Genomic DNA, 25,538 nt, shown 5'->3' with positions numbered 1-25,538 from the left:
AGGTTAAGCGCAAAGGTGATGGACCTTGACACGCCACCCTTCTGACCAGGTGGCCTATATAATTACCTGGGAAGATCTAGTCCAAAACCCCTCTTCTTGGGTGAAACCCTTCCTCCCCTCCACCCTCCCTTCCCAGTCAACTCTCCTGGCCTTAGAGGCCCCAAAGAATCGGACTCGACCCAAGATAAGCCGTCCTTTTCAGACGAGGCTCAGGAGACTCTCCCTCCTGACCCCCACCTCCCCCACCTCACAATCCCCTCCTAAGGCCTCCTCCCACACCTCTGCCCTCACTCCTTTGTCTTTCTTTGCTTCCTTTACCAGCGACCTTCTGACCTCGACTTTTCCAGCTCCTAATTCATCCATCCCTTTAGCGTTTCGACGCTTAAGACCGACGTGTTCTGCTTAATTTGCATCTTTCCTTTTTCTGTACTGTTAATCACCGATCTGCATTTGCCTTTAGCCTTTCCTTAGATTTTAACTAAAGATCTATTAACCTTCTATCCTTTGGTTCGACCCTTTGCTGATAGAACTTATTCTTCAACCCACCAACCTACCTGGGATGACTGCCAGCAACTTTTGCAGGTTCTTCTAACTACTGAAGAAAGGCAACGGGTCCTCCTAGAGGCCCAGAAAAATGTGCCGGGACCAGGAGGACTCCCAACCCAACACCCCAACGAAATAGACGTAGGGATTTCACCACTCGACTGGGACTATGAACAGCACTAGGTAGGAGAGTCTCCGACCTATCGCTTGTACTCTGTTATGGTCTCAAAGGGCAGGAAAGTTTCCACCAATTTGGCCAAGGTAAGGACTATTACCTTGTGAAAGGGACAGCCCGCTTTATGGAAAGGTTTCTGGAAGCGGGTTCCTAATGTACACTCCGCTGATCCGAGGTCCAACATACAAGGCCACTGTGGCTATGTCGTTCATAGATCAGGCAGCATCAGATATAAAAGGAAAACTCCAAAGATTAGATGGGATTCAGACCTATGGATTACAAGAATTAGTTAGGGAGGCGGAAAAAGTATATAATAAAAGGGAAACTCCCGAGGAAAGGGAAGCCAGATTAGCAAAAGAACAGGAGGAACGAGAGGATCATAGAGATCGAAAGAGAGATAAGCACTTAACGAAAATCCTGGCGGCAGTAGTGACAGAGAAAGGGCCAGGAAGAGAGGAGGAAAGGCGGAGGCGGCCGAAGTAGGTGGGTGACCATAGAAGGAATGGGGACATGGATTAAAGACTGCCCTAAACGTGTCTATGGACCAAGAACACCCTGCCCTCGGTGGACAGAAGGAGGAGGTGTCAGGGCTCTGAGCCCCCCTGAGCCCCGGCTAATCCCCTCTCTGTAGGGGCACCCCACCACCTTCCTGATGGACACAGGGGCTCAACATTCTGTTTTGACAAAGGCAAATGGGCCCCTGTCTTCTCGCACCTCCTGGGTCCAGGGGGCAACAGGAGGGAAACTGCACAAATGGACCAACCACCGGACAGTCAATCTTGGAAAAGAGCCAAGAACTTTTTGCCTTTGAGTGGAAAGATCCTGAGAAAGGAATCTCGGGCCAATTAACCTGGACCCGGCTTCCCCAAGGGTTCAAGAACTCTCCCACTCTCTTCGACGAGGCTCTCCACCAAGACCTGACTGACTTCCGAACCCAGCAACCAGGAGTGACCCTGCTCCAGTATGTGGATGACCTCCTCCTGGCTGCACCCACCAAGGAGGCTTGTATGCAAGGCACTAGGCACCTGCTCCAAACACTTGGAGAAAAAGGATATCGGGCTTCCACCAAGAAGGCACAAATTTGTCAGACAAAGGTAAACTATCTGGGGTATGTCCTAAGTGAAGGGAAAAGATGGCTCACCCCTGGGCGGATAGAGGCTGTGGCTCGCATTCCGCCACCTCGAACTCCCAGAGAGGTACGTGAGTTCCTGGGAACAGCCAGGTTCTGCCGCCTGTGGATACCCGGTTTTGCTGGAATCTCGGCTTCCCCATGCACCTGCCACCAAGGGGGAACACTCCCTTCACCTGGCTGGCCGAGCATCAATTAGCTTTCAAGACCCTAAAGAAAGCACTCCTCTCTGCCCCAGCTCTTGGGTTATCGTATACATCAAAGCCCTTTACCCTCTTTTTAGATGAAAGGCAAGGGATTGCCAAAGGGGTCCTAACCCAGAAATTAGGGCCCTGGAAAAGACCGTGTATGCACTCTATCTAAGAAACTGGACCCTGTAGCGGCTGGATGGCCCCCATGTCTCCGCATCATGGCGGCCACTGCTGTGCTAGTCAAAGACTCTGCCAAGCTAACCCTTGGACAGCCGCTTAACTGTCATTACCCCACATGCTCTCTAGGGAGGCCAGTAAAAGCGCAGCCCCCAGACCGATGGATTACCAACGACTGACCCACTACCAGGCTCCCTCCCATTGACACGGACTACGTCCCATTTAATTCTCCGGGTCACCCTAAATCCCAAGCACTGCTACCGGTACCAGAAGACCAACCGAGCTCCCACAATTGTCGGCAGGTGTTGGCAGAGACCCACGGGACGCAGGAAGACCTTAAGGATCAAGAACTCCCAGACACGGACCACACTTGGTACACAGACGGTAGCAGCTATCTCAACTCAGGTACTCGGAGGGCGGGAGCGGCGGTAGTGGATGGCAACACCACCATATGGGCACAAGCACTACCCCCTGGCATGTCTGCGCAAAAGGCTGAATTAATAGCATTGACAAAGGCCCTAGAGCTGTCAAAAGGGAAAAAGGCTAATATTTATACAGACAGTCGATATGCTTTTGCAACAGCCCACACCCATGGAAGTATTTATGAGAGACAGGGTCTTCTAACCTCAGAAGGAAAAGAGATCAAGAACAAGGCCGAAATAGTTGCCTTATTAAAAGCCCTCTTCCTTCCTCGGGAAGTGGCCATAATCCACTGTCCCGGACATCAAAAAGGGCATGATCCAGTCGCAGTGGGAAACAGGCAGGCAGACCAAGCGGCCAAGCAAGCCGCGGCAGAGGCACTAACTCTAGTCTCCGAAACCGACAAAGCCGGTCAGATAGCCATTAGGTACACCTACACCTCAGAGGACCAGGAAGAAGCGAGAGCCATGGGAGCCACGGAGAACAAAGACACTAAAAATTGGGAAAAAGAAAGGAAGACGGTCCTCCCTCAAAAAGAGGCCATGGCTATGATCCAACAAATGCACGCCTTGACACATTTAGGCAGCCGAAAGCTGAGATTGTTAATTGAAAAAACTGACTTTCTAATCCCTAGAGCCGGCGCTCTGATAGAACAGGTGACGTCTGCCTGTAAGGTCTGCCAACAAGTAAACGCTGGAGCTACTCGAGTGCCAGCAGGGATACGAGCCCGTAGCAGTCGCCCAGGGGCTTATTGGGAAATAGACTTCACTGAAGTAAAACCTCACTATGCGGGTATAAGTATTTACTAGTGTTTGTAGATACCTTTTCAGGATGGGTAGAAGCCTACCCCACCCGACAAGAAACCGCACACGTAGTGACCAAGAAAATTCTAGAAGAAATTTTTCCTAGATTTGGACTTCCCAAGGTAATTGGGTCAGACAACGGCTGGCCTCAAGCCAGGTAAGTCAGGGCTGGGGCCAGGATACTGGGATTAATTGGAAATTGCATTGTGCTTATAGACCCCAGAGCTCAGGACAGGTAGAAAGGATGAATAGAACTTTAAAAGAGACCCTCACTAAATTGACCTTAGAGACTGGCCTAAAAGATTGGAGACGCCTCCTATCTCTAGCCCTCTTAAGAGCCCGAAATACACCTAACCGCTTTGGGCTCACTCCCTATGAAATCCTCTACGGAGGACCTCCCCCTTTGTCAACCCTGCTTGACTCCTTCTCCCCTTCCAACCCTAAGACTGACCTGCAGGCTCGGCTGAAAGGACTACAGGCAGTACAGGCCCAAATCTGGGCCCCCTTGGCAGAACTGTACCGGCCGGGACATCCACAAACCAGCCACCCCTTCCAGGTGGGAGACTCCGTCTATGTCAGACGGCACCGTTCACAGGGACTGGAACCCCGATGGAAAGGACCCTACGTCGTTCTCCTGACCACACCCACGGCCATAAAGGTCGACGGAATCGCTGCTTGGGTCCACGCATCCCACGCCAAGGCCGCCCCAGAGACGCCCGAACCACCGCCGCCTGGGTCATGGAGACTCCGTCGCTCCGAAGACCCGCTCAAGATAAGACTCTCTCGCACCTAACCCCTTGCTTACTACTGGTCCTCCTTCCCTGCATCGCTTGTAGCAATCCCCATCAACCATATCAATTAACCTGGAAAGTAACTAATTTTGAAACTCATGAAGTCCTAAATGAGACTTCGCAAATTGCTCCTATAGGCACTTGGTTCCCTGACCTCTATTTCAACTTAGATAAAATAGCAATGGTAGATGACATGGAAGGGGGAGAATGGAGAAAACAGGCAAGAAGGGTGTCCATAAGCCGGAACGGGTTCTATGCCTGTCCCGGATTCCGGACAGGGCCAATGAAAAAAACCTGCGGAGAAATAACCTCTCTATACTGCTATAGTTGGTCCTGTGTAACCACTAATGATGGAGAATGGAAATGGGCCACGAAACCTTGGTACATAACCATGTCCTATGTCCAGCCCTGTACCAGAACTCAGTATTCGGCTAATTGCAATTTAATCCGCATCAAATTTGAAGATGCAGCAAGGTCTGACCCCCGCTGGACATCAGGGCTAATATGGGGCCTATATTTATACCAAAGGCCACTGTTTGGACTCCCTATCCAACTTAAACTAACAGTTAGCCCAGTCACACCTCCTGTCGCAGTAGGGCCAAACCAGGTTATATCAGAGGTGAAGCCTCCCCAGCCGAGAGCCCCGACTGCCACACCACCGCCCCTAAGATCCACCTCCCCCAGACATCCACCCTCGCTCCTAAAGGACACCCGCTTGCCCCCCGCCCCGGAATTGGATAATAGGCTCTTTAACCTCGTTAACGGCGCCTATCTCGCCTTGAATCAGACAAGGCCAGAATCCACCTCCTCTTGCTGGCTATGCCTAGCGACGGGCCCCCCTTATTATGAAGGCATTGCCTCTGCTAATAACTTCACTAATTCCACTAATCCTACTGAATGTGCATGGGAACAGCACAAGAAACTCACCCTAGCTGAAGTATCCGGGTCAGGAACCTGTGTAGGCCAAGTGCCCACTAGTCACCAGCATCTCTGTAATGTAACCCTGACAGTACCTAGCACAAATCACTATTTAGTCCCCTCCGGGGCAGACTGGTGGGCCTGCAACACCGGACTTACCCCCTGTGTATCCACGGCTGTCTTCAACAGCAGCACAGATTACTGTGTGTTGGTGCAGCTTGTTCCCCGAGTATATTATCACACTGGGGACTCCTTTGAACTCCAGTATGAGCAGAAAGCTCTTACTAGAACTAGGAGAGAGCCCGTTTCTCTCACCCTCGCCGTCATGCTAGGATTAGGAGTGGCAACCGGGGTTGGGACGGGGACAGCAGCATTAGTGCATGGCAATTACCATCTGCAACAACTCAGGGTAGCTATAGATGAGGATCTTAGGGCCATAGAACACTCTATTACGAAGCTTGAAGAGTCTCTAACTTCCCTGTCTGAAGTTGTACTGCAAAACCGGCGAGGACTAGAAATTGTTTTTCTGAAAGAAGGCGGGCTCTGTGCGGCCCTCAAAGAACAGTGTTGCTTTTACGCTGATCATTCAGGAATAGTTAAAGACTCTATGGCAAAGCTCAGAGAAAGATTAGACAAACGACAAAAAGAAAGAGAGTCTCAACAAAGTTGGTTTGAAAGTTGGTACAACCAGTCCCCTTGGTTTAGTACCTTAATCTCCACCATCTTAGGTCCCCTGATCTTACTCATGCTCATCCTGACTTTCGGACCGTGCATACTCAACCGCCTGCTCACCCTAATCAGAGACAGATTAAATATAGTACATGCTATGGTCCTGACCCAACAATACCGGGCACTCAGAACTGAAGAAGAGGCTCAAGATTGAGCCTCTGGGTCACAGAAAGAGGAGGGAATGAAAATAGGCCATGAGTGACTAAGAAAAACACCCAATGTTTCTAGAATTCGAATTCAAACAGAAAAACAATTCCAGGAAAAAAAAAACAAAAAAACAACCCCCCCCCCCCCCCCCGCATACGAACCCTGACCAATCAGAGTGAGACACCTTGCTCAGGCCATGACTAGCCCCAATCATCTCGCGCCTCAAGCTTTGTTTGAATTTCGCGCCTAAAGCTTTGTCTGGGTTTCACGCCTCAGGAGTTGCCTTTATAAGCGGCCTGTAACCAGCACTCGGGGTCCCTTGGCCATCCTGATGCACGGGGGACCCTAGTGCGCTAGAAATAAAAGCGTCTCTCCGCTGTGATCTCGCAGTTGAGTGGTCTCTCGCGGCGACCCCTGCCCAAAGTGGAACTTTAACTTAGGTTCCAACACAACGGTGCAGGCAGAAGAAGGTGGGGTAACTTTGCTTGCTGAGTCTTCCGGCTCTCTTTCTTCTTCCCATGCTGGATGCTTGCTTCTGCTCCTCCTGTCCTTGGACATCATACTCCAGGTTCTTCACACTTTGAACTCTGGGACTTGCACCAGCGGCTTCTTGGGGGATCTATCAGCTTCCTTGGTTTTGAGGCTTTCAAACTTGGACTAAGCCACTGCTGGTTTCTCTCTTCTGCAGCTTGCAGATAGCCTATCATGGGACTTTACCTTGTGATTGTGTGAGCCAATTTTCCCTAATAAACTTCCTTTTATATCTATATCTATATATATAATTGGTTCTGTCCTTCTGGAGAACCCTAATATCACTGCCACGTTGTACTGAGACAGGGTCTTACTCTGTTGCCCAGGCCAGAGTATAGTGGCACAACCATGGCTCACTGCAGCCTCAACTTCCCGGGCTCAAGACATCCTCCCACTTTAGCCTCCTGAGTAGCTGAACCTACAGTTGCATGTCACCACACCCAGCTAATTAAAAAAATTTTTTTTTACATAGACAGGGTCTCACTATGTTGCCCAGGCTGGGCCTGAACTTCTAGGCTCCAATGCTCCTCCCACCTTAGCCTCCCCAAAGTGCTGGGATTATAGGAATGAGCTACCGCGCCTGGCCCAAGTTGAGTATTTTTAAAAGTGGAGTTAAAAGACTGTGAGAGAACAATCACCATGATTCAAAAATTTCTGGCTTCAAAAGATCACAATGCCAATAACCAGAATAAAGAAAACTGGAAAAAGGGAGCTGAAGAAAAATTGCATTCTATTTTGGACATGAACGTGAGTTACTAGTTATTCATCTGAGAGAAAAAACACCCCAAGAAGTTAAATTTGAAAGTCTGGGCCGGGTGTGGTGGCTCACACTTACAATCTCAGCACTTTGGGAGGCCGAGGCGGGTGGATCACCTGAGGTCAGGAGTTCAAGACCAGCCTGACCAACATGGAGAAACCCCAACTACTAAAAATAAAAAATTAGCCAGACGTGGTGGTGCATGCCTATAATCCCAGCCACTGGGGAGGCTGAGGCAGAATCACTTGAACCCTGGAGGCGGAGGTTGTAGTGAGCTGAGATCGTGCCATTGTACTCCAGCCTGGACAACAAGAGCGAAACTCTTGTCTCCAAAAAAAAAAAAAAAAAGTCTGAGGCTACAGAGAGAGATAAGGAATACAGGGAAGAAATCTGGGAGAGTTACAGGTATAACTAGAAGCCATGGCAGAGTTACAGGTATAACTAGAAGCCAAGGGAACGGATAGACCGTAACTCAGGGAATATGCAGAATGAGAAAAGGACTTTGCACAGAATGATGGGCAACTGGTAACATTTAAGAGTAGACAATGAAGCAATTGAGGAAGAGTGAGGAAGCAAAGAATGTAAACAACCCAAGGTCAGATAGGAGCTTATTTTGTTTAACATATATCCCCAAAGCTTATAATCAAATGTGATTCACAAAAGATCCTCAACAAATATTACTGAGAGTAGTACACGTTTGCCATTTTGGGTGGTCAACATACAAATACTTTCCCATTTCAGGGTAAATCTAAAAAGAGTCAGGCTGCTAATTAGATAGTTACCAAAGCAAATGGTGGGAATGCAAACATACCATCTCCAATTGAAAATACTATCCAGGGCAGGGTGCGGTGGCTCATGCCTGTAATCCCAGCACTTTGGGAGGCCGAGGCGGGCAGATCACCTGAGGTCAGGATTCCGAGACCAGCCTGGACAACATGGTGAAACCCCATCTCTACTAAAAATACAAAAAAAAAAAAAAAATTAACCAGGCGTGGTGGCAGGCGCCTGTAATCACAGCTACTCGGGTGGCTGAGGCAGGAGAATCGCTTGAACCCAGGAGATGGAGGTTTCAGTGAGCCGAGACCGCACCATTTCACTCCAGCCTGGGCAACTGAGCAAGACTTCGTCTCAAATGAAGAAAAAAAAAAAAAAAAGAAAGAAAGGAAAGGAAAAAGGAAAGGAAAGAAAAGGAAGGAAGGAAATACTATTCAACTGTTAAGAAATGATTGTTTTGTGTATCACTAAGAAAGAAAAATATCCTGCCAATTGACCTAATGCTGTCTTATGAGTTCTATTTTCCCTCAATAAAGAACTCTTCCTAACTTTACACAAAGATTTACCATATAAAAAATAGATCAATAGCCAGCACCACTATTCAAGGGCTTGGGAATGTTTGATATACTAGCACAGGATCCCATGTAACATTCTATCAAACCAGGGGACCAACTTTAAAGCAAAAGAGGCGTTGGGACAGGCCCATAACCATAGGATTCACAGATAATATATACCGCATCACTCAGAAACTGCCAACCTGTGAGAACATTGGAACTGTCTGCAGAAAAAAAAGTTCAAGGGCCAGTTTGGAGGCAACTCTTTATGAAGATAGGGCATTATCCAACACGACACAGTAATTCTTCAAATCAAATATCCATATATGGTGCATGAGTCTGGGAATCCAGGAAAGCAAGCAATACAGGCCCACCTACCATCACTCTCAATGACCCACTTGGGAAATCTATGCTTCCCATCCCTTCTTGTCCACCAACTTTACGTTCTATAGGTTTTGAGGTCTTGGTTCCCAAAGAGAAAACAGTTCCACTAGAGAAAATAGCAAGAGTCCTGCTGAATTACAGATGTTTCCCCACTTACAACAGGGTTAACATCCTGATAAACCTATTGTAAGTCCAAAATATCTTAAGTCAAAAATGTAATTAATACCTACGATAAACCATTACAAAGTTGAAAAATCATAAAATCATACGTTGAACCACAGGACCATCTGTATAAGCTTCTGTTGTTGCCTGGGCACTTCTGGCTCCTTGAGACAAGGGGCTGGCAGGAAAAAGAGTCACCATTCCAGTAGGGATGTGTCACCCTAATCTCTGAATTCACTAGACCACATGGTATATAACATGATCTTCAAATATCTGCCAATAATTGGTATATGAATTTTCTACCAAAGCCTCAGTTCTCCCAAATCCTATACATTTAGGTTTGAAAAGAAGGCATAATAAAAAAAATAACTTCATTTAGTAAGCACTTATTAAACCCTAGCTGCATTCTATGCAACACACACACACACACACACACACACACTTTTTAAATAAAATGTGATGTTAACACAAAGCCAGGAATAAAGGTAAGAAACAATGGAAAATGTGGTAAACATTTTAGAAATACATCTACTTTTTAAACTACCTATATTAAAATCTTAAAGACAAATCTCTAAAAATAGGATATTCACATTGCTTCCACTTTGATAAAAGTATATATATAACCAAATTATTTTTAAGAAAAAAACTTAACCTTTGAATTTCCTCTGGAAAAGTTGCACTGAACATAAGGGTTTGGCGCTGTTCCTTTGATGGCATTCCTGGGCAAGAAATTAACTTCTTCATTTCTGGACCAAAACCCATATCCAACATGCGATCAGCTTCATCCAAAACTAAATATTTGATCTGTTTGAGACCAATCTTTAAGGATATTTTCAAAGGTAAAAGAGAAAATGCATATTAGTTTATGTTAAACTATTCTCCACAATTCCAACTGTTAAAATACTGTGAAGAACAAAGACTAGAAATCGGTGTATAAAATGAGAATTGTTATGCTTAGATATTACTGTATATTTCAGTTCAATTTTCTGTTATAAAGCATTTTTAAAATTAAGTCTAAAAGAAACCAAACATCTAGATCAACACTGTGCAATAAAACTTTCTACAATTACTTAAAAGTTCTATTAACTGCACCTTTTTTTTTTTTTTTGAGACAGAGTCTTGCTCTGTTGCCCAGGCTGGAGTGCAGTGGCACAAGCTCAGCTCACTGCAACCTCTGCCTCCTGGGTTCAAGTAATTCTCCTGCCTCAGCCTCCCACCATGCCCGGCTAATTTTTTTTGTTTGTATTTTTAGTAGAGACAGGGTTTCACCGTGTTAACCAAGATGGTCTCTATCTCCCGACCTCGTGATATTCCCGTCTCAGTTTCCCAAAGTGCTGGGATTACAGGCGTGAGCCACCGCACCCGGCCTATCTGCACTGTTTAACATGTCAGTCATTAGCCAAAAGTAGCTAGCTATTAAGCACTTGAAACCTGGCTACTGTGACTGTGGAACTGAATTTTTAATTTTATCATTCTTAAATTGTTACATGTGGCTAGTGGTTACTGTATTGGACAATACAGATCTGGATTACAGTATCTCATAAAGTTAGACTCTAATGTAAGAAAGAAAATATCCTAACAGCATGACATATTCAAATATCTTCTAACTGGTAAAATTTTTTCTAACCTCTTTAAATCCTTAGTAAATTATCCATCCTCTAATCACTCGGGAACAATCAGGAACCTCTTACCTTCACATGAACATCTTTTACTATAGACAGAAGAACACACTTGCAAAGTGATTTTGGTACCACTATGAAGACGTTAGCAAGAAAGTAAGGTAGACATCTCTGGGTCCTTTTAATAAGTATACTAAGAAATGTGTGTTTATGCAGAAATAACATTTTTTTGAGTAACCTAGAGGGATTAAAAAGACTCTTAACGCGGCCGGGCACAGTGGCTCATGCCTGCAATCCCAGCACTTTGGGAGGCTGAGGCAGGTGGATCACAAGGTCAGGAGATCGAGACCATCCTGGCTAACATGGTGAAACCCCGTCTCTACTAAAAATACAAAAAAAATTAGCCAGGCATGGTGGCAGGCACCTGTAGTCCCAGTTACTCCGGAGGCTGAGGCAGGAGAATGGCGTGAACCCGGGAGGTAGAACTTGCAGTGAGCTGAGATCGCGCCACTGCACTCCAGCCTGGGTGACTGAGCAAGACTCTGTCTCAGAGAAAAAAAAAAAAAAGAAAAGACTCTTAACTCAGAAGGACCCTTTAAAGAGTTTTTAAAAAGTGTATCTGGTTCATTACGGTGAACTGAAAGTACTGATTTAGAGATGTAAAAATATGGTATATGAATTCCTAAATAAGTACATGGCCCTAAAATCTTTTTAAAGATTTAGAAAATTAACAATCCTGGTTAATATCATTCCCATGCTTACACAGGAGACAGAATTATTGATGCCACAAAGGGTTTCTTACAGGAGAAAAACTATTTCCCCAAGACATGTATGAAACCAGATAAAAAGTTATTAACTACATTTTTCCCCCAGCGTAGTGGGACATAGAATATGGATTCTGGAACCAGACCCAGATTCTAACATTAGCTCTATACTTACTAGAGCTAACTGAGGGATTTTAAAAATAAATTACATAATCTCAATGAGTTTGTTTTCCCGAGTATAAATTAGAAAACACTATTCCCTGTTGCGATTATCTTGAGAATTATATAAGAATGCATTCAACAAATGTGATGGAGACTAACGCATAAATGGTGCTCTAGTAAATACATCTGTCTTTACCTCATTCTTTCCTTTTCCCATACCAAAAAAAAAGGATCAATCTCACAACTTCATTATTCCTATATGGCGTACCTTTTCTTTGCCTATGATATCCATCAGTCTTCCAGGAGTAGCACATAATATATTACAGCCTTGTACTATTTGTCGAATTGAATGCCCCAGCTGGGTTCCCCCGTATATAACAACAGCTCTTACACAAGTCCTATTAACAAGAAAACTAAATGTTACTTTCTAGTTATTTAAAAATTAGGCATCTGTTTCCAACAAGATATAAAACAAAGTCCAAAAAGAAAAAACGTTCAACTATCTTAAAAAAATATTAAATTATGGCTGGGTGCAGTGACTCATGCCTGTAATCCCAGCACTTTGGGAGGCCAAGGCAGGCAGATCACCTGAGGTCAGGAGTTTGAGACCAGCCTGGCCAACATGGTGAAATCCAGTCTCTACTAAAAATGCAAAAAATTGGCCAAGCATGGTAGCATGTGCCTGTAATCCCAGCTACTCAGTGGCTGAGGCAGGAGAATCGCTTGAACCCAGGATGCAGAGGTTGCAGTGAGCCAAGATCCCGCCACTCTACTCCAGCCTGGGCAATACAGCGAGTCTCCACCTAAAAAAAACAAACAAAAAAATGTGATATTTTACTTGATTTTTTAAAAATTACAATACTTTTGGGGGAACAGGTGGTACTTCATTACATGAGTAAGTTATTTAGTTATTTAGTGGTGATTTCCGAGACCTTTTACTTGATTTAAAAGCCTGAAAGCAACATGGTACACGAGGATTAGCAAGATATAAACACTGAAATAAGCAATCCACATGTTTTTCCAAAAGATCTATCAGGTTTGATATTAAAGTGATTTTGACAAGCATGGAAAAAAAATAAAATCACCTGTGGTGGTTTTAACATACATATACAAATTATTCAATATATTCCTTCCTTCAAATATGGATTCTACCTTTCCCCTTCAGTGTGGGCAAGGCTAGCCTCATGAGTGTGCAACCTGTCCAGTCACACAGAGTTCCAAGTTTAGAAGAACCCTGTGCTTCATTTAACGCTCTGCTGTCGCTGCCCTGAAATCTGTAATAATTTTTTTTTTTTTTTTTTTTTTTGAGACGGAGTCTCGCTCTGCTGCCCAGGCTGGAGTGCAGTGGCCGGATCTCAGCTCACTGCAAGCTCCGCCTCCCGGGTTCACGCCATTCTCCTGTCTCAGCCTCCCGAGTAGTTGGGACTACAGGCGCCCGCCACCGCGCCCGGCTAGTTTTTTGTATTTTTAGTAGAGACGGGGTTTCACCGTGTTAGCCAGGATGGTCTCGATCTCCTGACCTCGTGATCCGCCCGTCTCGGCCTCCCAAAGTGCTGGGATTACAGGCTTGAGCCACCGCGCCCGGCCAAAATCTGTAATAATTTTACAACAAAGGACCTGCACTTTCAATTTTGCACTAGTTCCAATTATAATAACCACTCTGAGTGGGGTCAAACTTAGTGACTTGCTTCTTACAATGTGGCAGAATGACAATGTGTGACTTCTGGGACTATTTCATAAAAGCTATTACAGCCACCTCTTTGTTCTTACTGATCACTCAATCTAGGGGAAGTCAGTGCCATTTAATCATGCATCACTATGGAGAGATCCAGTGAAGCCCTCAGATGACTGGCTTGACATCTTGTCTGGTTGACAATCTTGTCAACCAGGATTGGTTGACATCTTGTCTACAATCTCATAAGAAACTCTTAATGCAGAAGGGTTGTTCCGCAATTCCTAAGCCCCCTAAATGGTGAGACAGTAAATGTTTATTGTTGAAAGCAACTATGTTTTAAGGGAGTTTGTCAGACAGCAATAACTAGATGTTGGCAAAAGATATACTGAAATTGGACTTCTGATACACTGCAGGCACAAATACACATTAATTGCAAGCTTTAAAATAAGTTCCTGCTCTTTAACATTAAAACTGATAAAACTCTATTCTAAGAAAATACTTAAAATAAGGCCGGGCGCGGTGGCTCAAGCCTGTAATCCCAGCACTTTGGGAGGCCGAGACGGGCGGATCACGAGGTCAGGAGATCGAGACCATCCTGGCGAACACGGTGAAACCCCGTCTCTACTAAAAAAATACAAAAAACTAGCCGGGCGAGGTGGCGGGCGCCTGTAGTCCCAGCTACTTGGGAGGCTGAGGCAGGAGAATGGCGTAAACCCGGGAGCGGAGCTTGCAGTGAGCTGAGATTCGGCCACTGTACTCCAGCCCCGGCGACAGAGCAAGACTCAGTCTCAAGAAAAAAAAAAAAAAAAAGAAAATACTTAAAATAGAAAACTTTTTCTTTTTTTTTTTTTTTTTTTAAGTCAAGGTCTGTCATCTAGGCTGGAGGGCAATGGCGCAATCACAGCTCACTGTAGCCTCGACCTCCCAGGCTCGGGTAATTCTCCCATCTCTCAGGCTCCCAAGTAGCTGGGACTACAGGGGTGCACCACTACACCTGGCTAATTTTTGTATTTTGGCCTCCCAAAGTGCTAGGATTACAGGTGTAAGCCATCATATCTAGCCAAAACAGAAAAACTATGTAGCAAGATATACATTGCAATTCTGTTTACAATAGCCCCAAGTTAGAAAGAACCTAAATATCCCAGAATAGAGAAATAAAATGTATGCACATGGGCAATTTAAAAGTCATTAAAAATCAGTTCTTATTATGCAATAAGCATTTTCTGTATTATAAAGTTTTACGTAAAAGAATAGGAAATTATTAGAATACCCTGAGTTCATTTTTAAATATACATTAAAAACTACCAAGAAATAATACCAGTATGTTCACTATTTTCTACTTCTAGTATTATCTGTTTTTTAAATTAAAATTTTACTTTTTTAGAGACAGCGTCTTGGTGAGTGTGGTGGTGCAGTCACAGTTCACTGCAGCCTCAAACTCCTGGACTCAAACAATCCTCCTGCCTCAACCTCCTAAGCTCCTAGGACAACAGGTGTGCATTACCACATGCTGGCTAGTTATTTTATTTTTTGTAGAGACGGGGTCTCACCATGTTACCCTGGCTGGTCTCGATCTCCTGGCCTCAAGCAGTCCTCCTGCCTGGGCCTCACAAAGCACTGGGATTATAGTCATGAGCCACCAAATCCAACCTATTAACCTAATTTTTAAAAAGCATGTTTCTTTTTAAAAATAAAAAGGATTCCGTAAACAAGATAATAAAAAAGTATACTTTAAGTAATGCTAAAAATTACATGAGTGCATTATTACTGAGTTCTTCCAAAAGTGAGGGGAAAAAAATCTCTAAAGAAAAAACTATTTTGTGAGTAGCATTCTGATGTACTTACCCAAAAGAAAATTTTCTGGCTTCCAAATAAATCTGGTTGACCAATTCTCGAGTTGGTGCTACAATAATACACTCTGGTTCCTGCAACTCTTTAAAACGACTGGCCGTTATTCCATCATGCATCATATGAGCCAAAATTGGGAGGAGAAAAGCCGCCTAGAAGTTAAGTTGCCTACTTTACAAACTTATAGCACATCACTTTTATCCCTATGAAAAGCTAATCCTCATGTCCTTATAGCCTTTAGACTCTACTTTCATCCTACTGGGAAATTTGAGATGAAAAATGAAAACAAATTTCATTTCAATGTGTTCTTAACATTTAGGTCTTTATGCTCCTATTATACAATATAAAATTTGGTAAAACTAATCTACCCTATCAAATTTTTTCAGTGTATTTTTAAAAGCATACCCATGAATTCTAAACAGATCAACATTAGCCTATTTACAGAGGAAAATAATAAATGTAATTGCTGCAAATCATTACAGTGAACAATTACTCTAAGTTAGTCCTTTTGAGGTCATAAAATTGTCATTCAGAATGGATGACAAAAGTGGTCCACAGAGCAAAAACTTAGAAATCATCATTTGTATTACTGAACACATTACCCTTACTGAAGTTACATCTGGCAACAGAAATTTTGTGCTAGAGTTTTCTCATTTAAGCAAATAAGACACTTGCTAAACTTCACCTCCAATACCATATGTAACACTCTCATCAGCTGCTATATAATACCTATATTTCCTTACAATTCTACTATGAAGGCTTATTAAGACTAAAATAGTATGACCTCATGGACTCTATGATCATAGAAATAAGAGTCTCATCTCATGGAGTCGTAATTAACACACAAATTTCCCAGATTAGTCCTAAAACCAACCTGGTCTCATCAGACTTTTTTTATAATTAGCATAACCTGAGGTCACTGAATACTAAGGAATCATGCACAATGCATGTAACTGTTTCTCATTCTTTATCTTTTGACTTCAAGAGTGTACCAGCTATAATACAGAAATTACTTTCTCCCTCTCTCACTGTTTTATAATCTCTGCTTTGACTTTCAGACACTTTGTTTTAGATACTACCATGCTTCAGAAAGAGCTGCACACAGAAAAGATTAAACATCTATGGACTGCAACACTACCCTAGAAATAGTTCAGAATTCTTTCTTTAGAAGTACACAAATCCTAATAAAAATCAGAAGCAAAACCATCAATACTTATGACAGGTCACTGAAACCATCTACAAACCTTCTACTCAAAAGAAGAAACCAAGTTACTAAGGAAGAACCAAAGCTCAAAAAACCTAACAGTTTGGACATGTGGGGAAGACTTACAGTCTTCCCAGACCCTGTTTGAGCACAAGCCATCAAATCTCGTCCTGCAAGTATGATAGGAATACTGTATTTTTGCACAGGAGTAAGCTTAGTATAACCAGCTTTAGCAATGTTGTTATTCAGTGTCTGACAGAGATTAGCTTCTTCAAAAGTCTGAAAATTTAAAAAAAAAGCAGTGATTACATTCTATATATCATATGCAGATCATTTATAAGCATATTTCATTCAAGCTACTTTCCAAGTTCTGTTTAATTCTACTTTACATACTAAAGTGACTTTAGTAACATGCCCCCACTCAAATATTCAAAGCCTGTATATTATAATATGATTTGACAGAATCAGGAAGTATTCCCCACAAATGGTGGTTTTCAAACATTTTTCCTGTCCCCTTAAAACCTATGAGATATGAAGAATTCTGCTAGTAATGGCTTGTTCTAAGTATAATTATCAATAGGAGACAGAGGGCTCCCCCTCTCAGAAAAATCACTGCCCTAAGACACACTTTCTCATAATCTTGGGGAAACATCTTGAATCACTAGGAAAAGTATTATATTAAGGAAGTTTAAATAAAATTCTCATCCTGGTACAGGGAGTAGGGATGAAATCTATTACTCTCTTTTGACATAGCAATTAATTCTATTGTAGATGGTAAGACATCACTCTCAATTTCCAACCTAAGACCTTAGATACGAGAGGTGAAATTTGTGTGTTGATATCAGCTTTACAAACTATATAATGTATTTTAAAAGTAAAGTTTGCTACACAGCCAATACAGAAACAATTAATTCACTGACCAGAATTGCTGGTGGTGCATCATGTCCAGACACTTCCACAAGAATAGTGTCGTATTTGTCAAAGTTTATGCCTGTCTGATAATGTGCAAAGATGGAGTCCTCATCCTCAGGTGGAGGCGGCGGTATGTAGGTCACTTTTGGTCCTTGGAATTTAAATTAAAAACATAACGTACGTTACAGAGACTAAAAGAAAATATAAGAGAAAATAGACAAAAATTGACAAGATAAAATTTTAAATACTATGGAACTTCCCACTGCTTACCTTTAAAGTTTTCACTGCTCAAATTTTTAAAAGATAACTTTGTTTTTAAGTAAAATACTTAAGCATTTTTATTAGAACACAATATACTCCCATGTGAGTCACATAAACGTTAATATACCTTGAATATCATTACTTTCTCCTCCTTCTGCTTCTGACTTCCAAGAATCTTAAAGAGGATCAAATAAAAAAGATATACATGTTTTTTTAAAATTGAAGGGTAAAAGAACTCTCACTACAAAAATTAAATACCTTGTTTCAGGAAAACTTACTCTTTCCAGAGCCTGTTATTACTTCTTCATTTAAACCTTTGTAACCACCTGTTAAACAAATTCATAAGTGACAATTGGTCAAGATGCAAGGTTGTGCACATCTTTATTTTCGTTGCTTGTCTTCAAAGAGAACAAGTTCTAAAAAACTTTAAATTCCCTTCTTATAAATACTTGAGACAATTAAATAGAATCTTGTACCTTTTTAGTTTCTGTAGTATTCAAAATGATTTTATGTAGATGAGACTATTACATATCACTACATTTTGTTTAAGCTGTTATATTTCTTTCCTAATCAGCAAAGGAATGTATTTTCTAAAAGAACCTGTGTTGGGGTGTGTCCCCAAGACCATCCCCAGTTCAATAATTGCTAGGAGGACTCACCAGACTCAATACAGTCATACTTATCATTTATTAGTGAAAAAATAGGGAGTACAATCAGCAGAAAAAAAAGGTGCATAGACCCAGAGAAAACCAGGCACAAGTTTCCAAGTGTCTTCTACTGCAGTTACACAGGATGTGCTTAGCTCTCCCAGCAATGAGCTGTGACAACACATGTAAACTCTATCAGAGAAGAGTATTAGAGACTCAGAAGCTCATTAGAGACTTAGTACCCAGGGTTTTTATTAGGGGCTAATAATGTACTCACCTTCTGCCTGGCACATACCAAATTCCAGACTCCCAGAAGGAAAGCAAATATTCAGTAAAAACCACAATGCACAAATGGTTTAGGCACAATGAGTTGCTCTTACCTATTAGGGTATTGGGAACCCATCCCAAATCCAAGTTTTCAGATGCTAGCTGTGATGGTTAATTTGTGGTGTCAGTTTGATCAGATTAAGGGATACCCAGGTAGCTGATAAAGCATTCTTTCTGGGTATGTCTGTGAAGGTGTTTTAGAAGAGACTGGCATTTGTATCAGTGGACAGAGTAAGATCGACCCTCATCCAACGTGGGCAGACACCATCCAATAGGCTGGGGGCCAGACAGAACAAAAAGGCAGAGGAAAGGCAAATTTTCTCTCTCTTCTGCAGCTGGGATACCCTTCTTCTCTTGCCCTTGGACATCAGAACTCCAGATTCTCTGGCCTTTGGACTCTAGGACTTATACCAGCAATCCCCCGCCTCCTGGCTCTGCCCCACCAAGAGGTTCTCAGGTCTTTGGCCTTGAACTGAGAGTTATACCATCAGCTTCCCTGGTTCTCATCATTCTCAGCAAACTATCACAAGGACAGAAAACCAAACACCGCATGTTCTCACTCATAAGTGGGAGGTGAACAATGAGAACACATGGACACGAGGAAGGGAATATCGCACACCAGGGTCTGTTGGAGGGTGGGGGACAGGGGCAGGGATAGCGTTAGGAGAAATACCTAATGTAAATGATGAGTTGATGGGTGCAGCACACCAACATGGCACATGTATACCTATGTGACAAACCTGCATGTTGTGCACATGTCCCCTAGAATTTAAAGAAAAAAAAAAAAAACTTTACTGCTTCCTTTGGACTTGAACTGAACAACACTACCGGTTTCCCTGGTTCTTAGCTTGCAGACAGCCTATCATAGGACTTTCTCAGCCTCCATAATCTCATGAGCCAATGCCTCTAATTAGTTCCTTCTCATCCATCCATCCATCCATTTCCTCCCTCCCTCCTTCCTTTTGGTCTGTCTCTATAGAGAACCCTAATATACACTAGCCAAGGAACAGCCTTTTAAGTAAGATTTTCAATTTCATTTACTGATGAATTTTTTATGAACAATCAGGCCCGTTAACTCCTTTCTATATACTACCTTTCTGATTTTTAGATAACGAGTAATCTGTTGTGCCACTTTTAGGTACTATGACTGCATTAGATTCAAGAGCTAATTAGATATAACACTTTTTCTACGTGAACTCTAATTTCCTTATCTTGTATGTCCACAGGTCTTGAAATCCTCCTTCATATAAGCTGCGAATATTTGTAGAAGATTTGGTTTAGCTAGTCTTTCATAAACTTTTTCTATATTGAAGAATCCAAGAATCAGCATGGGTTGGGGGAATGTCACTCTGAATACTCTCAGACTAATAATTATTACTGAGAATCTTCAAATACATCAAGCAAGCTTCACCAATTTACTAGTCTGGAGAGCATTTAAACTTTTATATGACACTGAAGTATTTATACTTTGAAAAAACTTTAAGGTCGGGTGCAGTGGCTCATGCCTGTAATCCTGGCACTTTGGGAGGCCGAGGCGGGCAGATCACCTGAGGTCAGGAGTTTGAGGCCAGCCTGGCAAAGGTGAAAGCCCATCTCTACTAAAAATACAAAAATTAGCCAGGTGTGGTGGCAGATGTCTGTAATCTAGCTACTAGGGAGGCTGAGGCAGGAGAATGGCTTGAACCCGGAAGGCGGAGGTTGCAGTGAGCCGAGATCGTGCCACTGCACTCCAGCCTGGGTGACAGAGTGAGACTCTGTCTCAAAAAACAAAAAAAAAAAAGATAAAAGAAAAAACTTTAAGAGTAAAAAATTATATATTGAGCTAACTTTATCCTTCAGATCAAATCACATAAGTATTCCGTAAGAAAAAGCATATGGTTTTTGTCAGGCCTCTGAGCCCAAGCCAAGCCATCACATCCCCTGTGACAGGCCCAGGTGGCCTGAAGTAACTAAGAATCACAAAAGAAGTGCAAATGCCCTGCCTCGCCTTAATGGATGATATTCCACCACAAAAGAAGTGAAAATGGCCGGTCCTTGCCTTAAGCGATGATATTATCTTGTGAAATTCCTTTTCCTGGCTCATCCTGGCTCAAAAAGCTCCCCCACTGAGCACCTTGTGACCCCCACTCCTGCCCGCCAGAGAACCCCCCCTTGACTGTAATTTTCCTTTACCTACCCAAATCCTATAAAATGGCCCCACCCTTATCTCACTTCGCTGACTCTCTTTTCAGACTCAGCCCGCCTGCACCCAGGTGAAATAAACAGCCATGTTGCTCACACAAAGCCTGTTTGGTGGTCTCTTCACATGGACGTGCATGACAGTTTTAATAAGGATTTGTACATATTATAACTCAGTCTTTAACTTCCACACAGCATCCCATTTCGTGATTATTATTTTATTAAACAGTTGTTTTTTATTTTGAGATGGAGTCTCGCTCTGTCACCAGGCTAGAGTGCAGTGGTGTCATCTTAGCTTACTGCAACCTCCACCTCCCAGGTTCAAGCAATTGTCCTGCCTTAGCCTCCTGAGTAGCTGGGACTACAGGCGTGCGCCACCATACCCAGCTAAGTTTTGTATTTTTAGTAGAGATGGGGGTTTCACCATGTTGGCCAGGATGGTCTCGATATCTTGACCTTCTGATCCACCCACCTAAGACCTCCCAAAGTGCTAGAATTACAGTCATGAGCTACCGTACCCGGACTTAAACAGTGTTTTATTTATGAATTTCAGGTGATTTTCAGTTTTTACTTATTATAAATAACATTTCAGTGAACATCCTTGTACATGTATTTGCAAATACATCTATAGTATATAATTCCTATAATGGAATTGCTGGATCAGAGAGGCAATAACCTGGAGAGTATTAAAGAACTATCTAAAACAGGCTGTGTAAATTTATGCTCCTCACAGTGTACAAAAGCAGTAAGTTACCTTTAACTTCAAAAATTAGTTTCCAACCAGTGAAGTACAGAAAAAAATGAAATTTGGAATACAATGATTTTAACTTCTTTCAGGTAAACAAAATAAGAGCTTACCTCGTTCACTTCCACTGCCACTTCTGCTTTGAGAAGTATCACCATTACCTGTAAGGCATTGTTTTGCAAAATATTTAGATAACACACAGTTGCTACTCAAGCACACAAACCATGTGGTTATTTCTATTCAACGAAGTTATTACTTAGGAATTCCGGTCCTTTAACCCATCGATCTCTTAATTCTAGATTTAACTATTTTTTTTTTTTCTTTTTTTTTGAGGAGTGCAGTGGCACGATCTTGGCTCGCTGCAACCTCCGTCTCCCGGGTTCAACCAATTCTCGTGCCTCAGGCACCTGAGTAGCTGGAACTACAGGCACATACCACCATGCCCAGCTAATGTTTGTATTTTTAGTAGAGATGGGGTTTTGCCATGTTGGCCAGGCTGGTCTCGAACTCCTGGCCTCAAGAGATCCACCTGCCTCGGCCTCCCAAACTGCTGGGATTACAGGCATGAGCCACCAGGCCTGGCCTCTAGGTTTAAACGTTAACCTTAACCTCATTTGAACATTTTTCATCAACTGTGTTTTCATTTTCACCTCAAATCACACAAATCATTTTCCCCTAACTCAGAATCCTTTATTCCTCTAGTTAATAATTCACATCTCAAATTAACTGGTAGATAACACAGAATAATCCACATTGCACAAATTTTATAAGGGAGACAAAATTGTCCACATATTTTTACCTACAGATCTAAAAGCAGAGACAATCATAAGCCAAACTAATATACTTTAACATATATATTAGGTTTACTAATCCTAGTGCTAAAAACATATATCAATAATTAATATTCAGTAATAAGTTTTATTTCTCACCTGTGCCACTTAATGCTGGTCTTCTAGAACCAAAAAGGCCACCAGTGCGCTGCATACATTCGTCTGGGTCTAAGTCATTATCTTGATTTGCAGAAAGTAAAATTAGATTATATTACTTTGAAGAAGTTTTTTAATCGTTCACAGAAAAAAATCAAGTTATGCTATCAGAAGTTAAAAGATGCAGGGTAAAATAGAAAAATACTATTCTGGTTAAACTAAGTATTGCGCACAGGAATTCTCTACAAATAATGTCCTTCAAAGACAAACTACTTCCTCAAAATGTATTTAAAATATTTCATAAATTAGGGCCAGTATTATGCCAAAATATGATACAAGCAAGTTAAATCTCTAGAAACTGCCTGAGAAACTTCACATTGCATCATTTCACTACTTATTCTTCAAAGTAGCACCCCTTGCCCCCACTGTTGCCAAATCAAACCTTACCAGTCCTGCACAGTACCCTTCAAAATCCCTAAACTTCTGTCAAAGTGACAATTCTCTAATCTGCTACACATCTATTAAATCATTATTACAAATTTATGTTTGTAATCTGTCCTCCTCTGTTTAGAGGCACATACATTCCAGCAGTGACCTCTGAAGTCAGTACCTTATCTCTGAAAAATGATGGCTGGAAAAATTTAAGGTAGAAAGCCACATTAGTGAAAGAAGGTATGGGGGGAGGTAGAGCCACATAGAAAGTCACCTGTTTATAAGGTCAGCCATATTATCAAAGCTCTAAAACAATGAATAGTATGTAATATTAAAGAATTGAGTCACTCAAACTTATTTTTTAAATTCATGTATTTCAACCTAACCAATATGCAATTAAATCTGTCTAAAAAATAATGTTATAGATAATGTGGGTGATTAATGTGTATTAGTCACTAAGCTAAGCTATTCTCATATAATCCTCATAACAACCTTCTTTGATACGTATTCTTTTAAATCATTTTCTTTTTAACAGATGAAGCACATCATTTGCAAATCCACTACTAACTTGGACTTCCTAGACCAAATCCTCCACGGCAACCTCGGAAACTACCTCTTCCACCTCTTCTGGATGGCCCTGAAGCTTCTGAATTATTTCCATCTCGATAGCCTATAATATTAAAACACACACAAGAACAACACAAAACAACAACAAAGAAATCTTGGGGACATGGTCAAATTTAATTTAAGCCTTGAATAATTCAGTAACTTTAAACAAGTATTTTAAGGCATTGTTATCAAAAAGAAATGACATTTTGACCTATAAGTGTTCAACTTTACTAATATAAATAGATATGGCTACAATTTTTTAAAACCTCATTGCTTGCTTTGAGAATAGAATCTAAAAATCACCTAAAGGAAAAAGTGGCACTTGAATTAATACATTAAAAGTCACCAAAACTGCACCATTAACTGGATTTCCACAATACACAAAAGAATTAAATAAATCCTAGACTTCTACCTGCTCCATATAGAATATAGTAAACATCTTACTCAAAGCATAGACATGCAGACACATATAAAGTCTGATTTCCAGGTACAAACAATTTTTAATTGAATTGAATACCAAAAGATTAGTAGAAACAGTTCAAGTAAAATTTAATTGCACATAGGGCAGACTCATAGGGCAGAACCAGATTAATGCAAAACCAAAGTGCCAACTGGGCAGGAAATAGAGACTGTTCAGTTTGTAAACTTGCAACTATTTACACCTAAAGAGAATGATGAATAAAGAGAAATTCTATATATGCTATTTCTGAATATTAGAGTATACGTATTTTAAAACCTATTTAAAAATGAAACAAAACTCTTCAAAAAATTTATTTTCTGGAAACTTTTCTGTAAAGGTATAAGTTATTTTCATGAAAGTAAAAGAACATATAACACATATATAAATTAAAAATATAATAAAATGAAAGCTTATCTCCACTGCCCAGCTTAAGACTAAAATGTTTCCAATATATTTGCAGCCTGTGTTTTTCTTTTGCCCTCTGCTTCTCTTCTCCCTGAGCACTCCTTCCAACTAACATCCAACCAGCCAATATCCTGAATAGTTTTTCATTTCCTTGCTCTTAATTTCATCAGTTACGTATATAGCCTTAAGCAACATATTAGCATTATGTTAGAGTTTTATGTAATGGAACTAAAACATATTCTTCTTCCACATCTTTTTTTTTTTTGAGACTAAGTCTCACTCTGTCACCCAGGCTAGAGTGCAGTGGCGTGATCTTGGCTCACTGCAACCTCTGCCTCTAGAGTTTAAGCAATTCATCCTGTCTCGGCCTCCCGAGTAGCTGGGATTACAGGCGTGCATCACCATACCCAGCTAATTTTTGTATTTTTAGTAGAGATGGGGTTTCACCATGTTAGCCAGGATGGTGTCGATCTCTTGACCTCAGGTGATCTGCCCACCTCGGCCTCCCAAAGTGCTGGGATTACAGGCGTGAGCCACTGTGCCTGGCCCCACGTCTTTTTCCTTTTATCCAACTTTGTTGATGTATGAAACTACTTCATTCACTTTTACTGCTGAACACTCTATTGTATCTGTTTCTATTTCACTTACGTCTATTACCTTTTTTATTTCTGAGTTTTCTTCCTTCTCTTTTAACTACTTAGCTTGAACATTTAACTCATTCCTTTTTCTGAGAAAAGAAATATTTAAACTATTTTCAATCTAGTCGTCTTCTTACAAAGCTGTCCTACTAGATTTCCTCTATTAGCAAGTTTTACATTTTATCCTTTCTCTGATGCATTTAAGGCTATAAAATTTCCTCTAAGAGGCAGCTGCTTTAGCTATATCCTCAGAGTTTTCCTGTGTTCTGTTCTTACTGTTATTAAATTCTAAATATTTCAGGATTTCCATATGAACTGTTATTCATAAACTAAGAAATTCAGTTTCCAAATCATGAAGGTTAGACTTATTGATTTCTACTTTTATCTTAATAAGAGAACATGACTGATGATATATCCACAGCATATTTTTGGCCTTAAAAGATGATCAAATTGTACATATTTTCCATATATGCTGGAAAAATATGTGATTTATAGTTTTAGAGTATATGATTCCAAACAAATATTAAATCAAGCTGAGTAA

General features: G+C 41.6%; 1 protein-coding gene across 2 annotated transcripts in view; it reads right to left on the bottom strand.

Annotated features, from left to right (window-relative positions):
- The window catches only part of DDX4 (DEAD-box helicase 4), a 99,680-nt gene that overhangs the window by 16,620 nt on the left and 57,522 nt on the right, over positions 1–25,538 (bottom strand). Inside the window, exons 8-17 of one of the 2 annotated variants that reach the window (XM_009208425.4) lie at positions 23,454–23,555; positions 22,457–22,537; positions 21,641–21,688; positions 17,909–17,956; positions 17,758–17,805; positions 17,378–17,520; positions 16,584–16,736; positions 15,251–15,405; positions 11,999–12,128; positions 9,838–10,004 (exon numbers count right to left, since the gene is read on the bottom strand). In XM_009208425.4, the coding sequence (XP_009206689.3) occupies positions 9,838–10,004; positions 11,999–12,128; positions 15,251–15,405; positions 16,584–16,736; positions 17,378–17,520; positions 17,758–17,805; positions 17,909–17,956; positions 21,641–21,688; positions 22,457–22,537; positions 23,454–23,555 (1,075 nt within the window). The remainder of the gene's footprint in view (positions 1–9,837; positions 10,005–11,998; positions 12,129–15,250; positions 15,406–16,583; positions 16,737–17,377; positions 17,521–17,757; positions 17,806–17,908; positions 17,957–21,640; positions 21,689–22,456; positions 22,538–23,453; positions 23,556–25,538) is intronic. The other variant, XM_031666169.1, reaches the window with a different exon arrangement.

The sequence above is a fragment of the Papio anubis genome, chromosome 5, assembly GCF_008728515.1.
Source record: "Papio anubis isolate 15944 chromosome 5, Panubis1.0, whole genome shotgun sequence".
NCBI classification, from domain to species: Eukaryota; Metazoa; Chordata; class Mammalia; order Primates; family Cercopithecidae; genus Papio; species Papio anubis.
The sequence above is the reverse complement of the archived record's forward strand: the minus strand, read 5'-3'. Positions and strand labels throughout refer to the sequence as shown.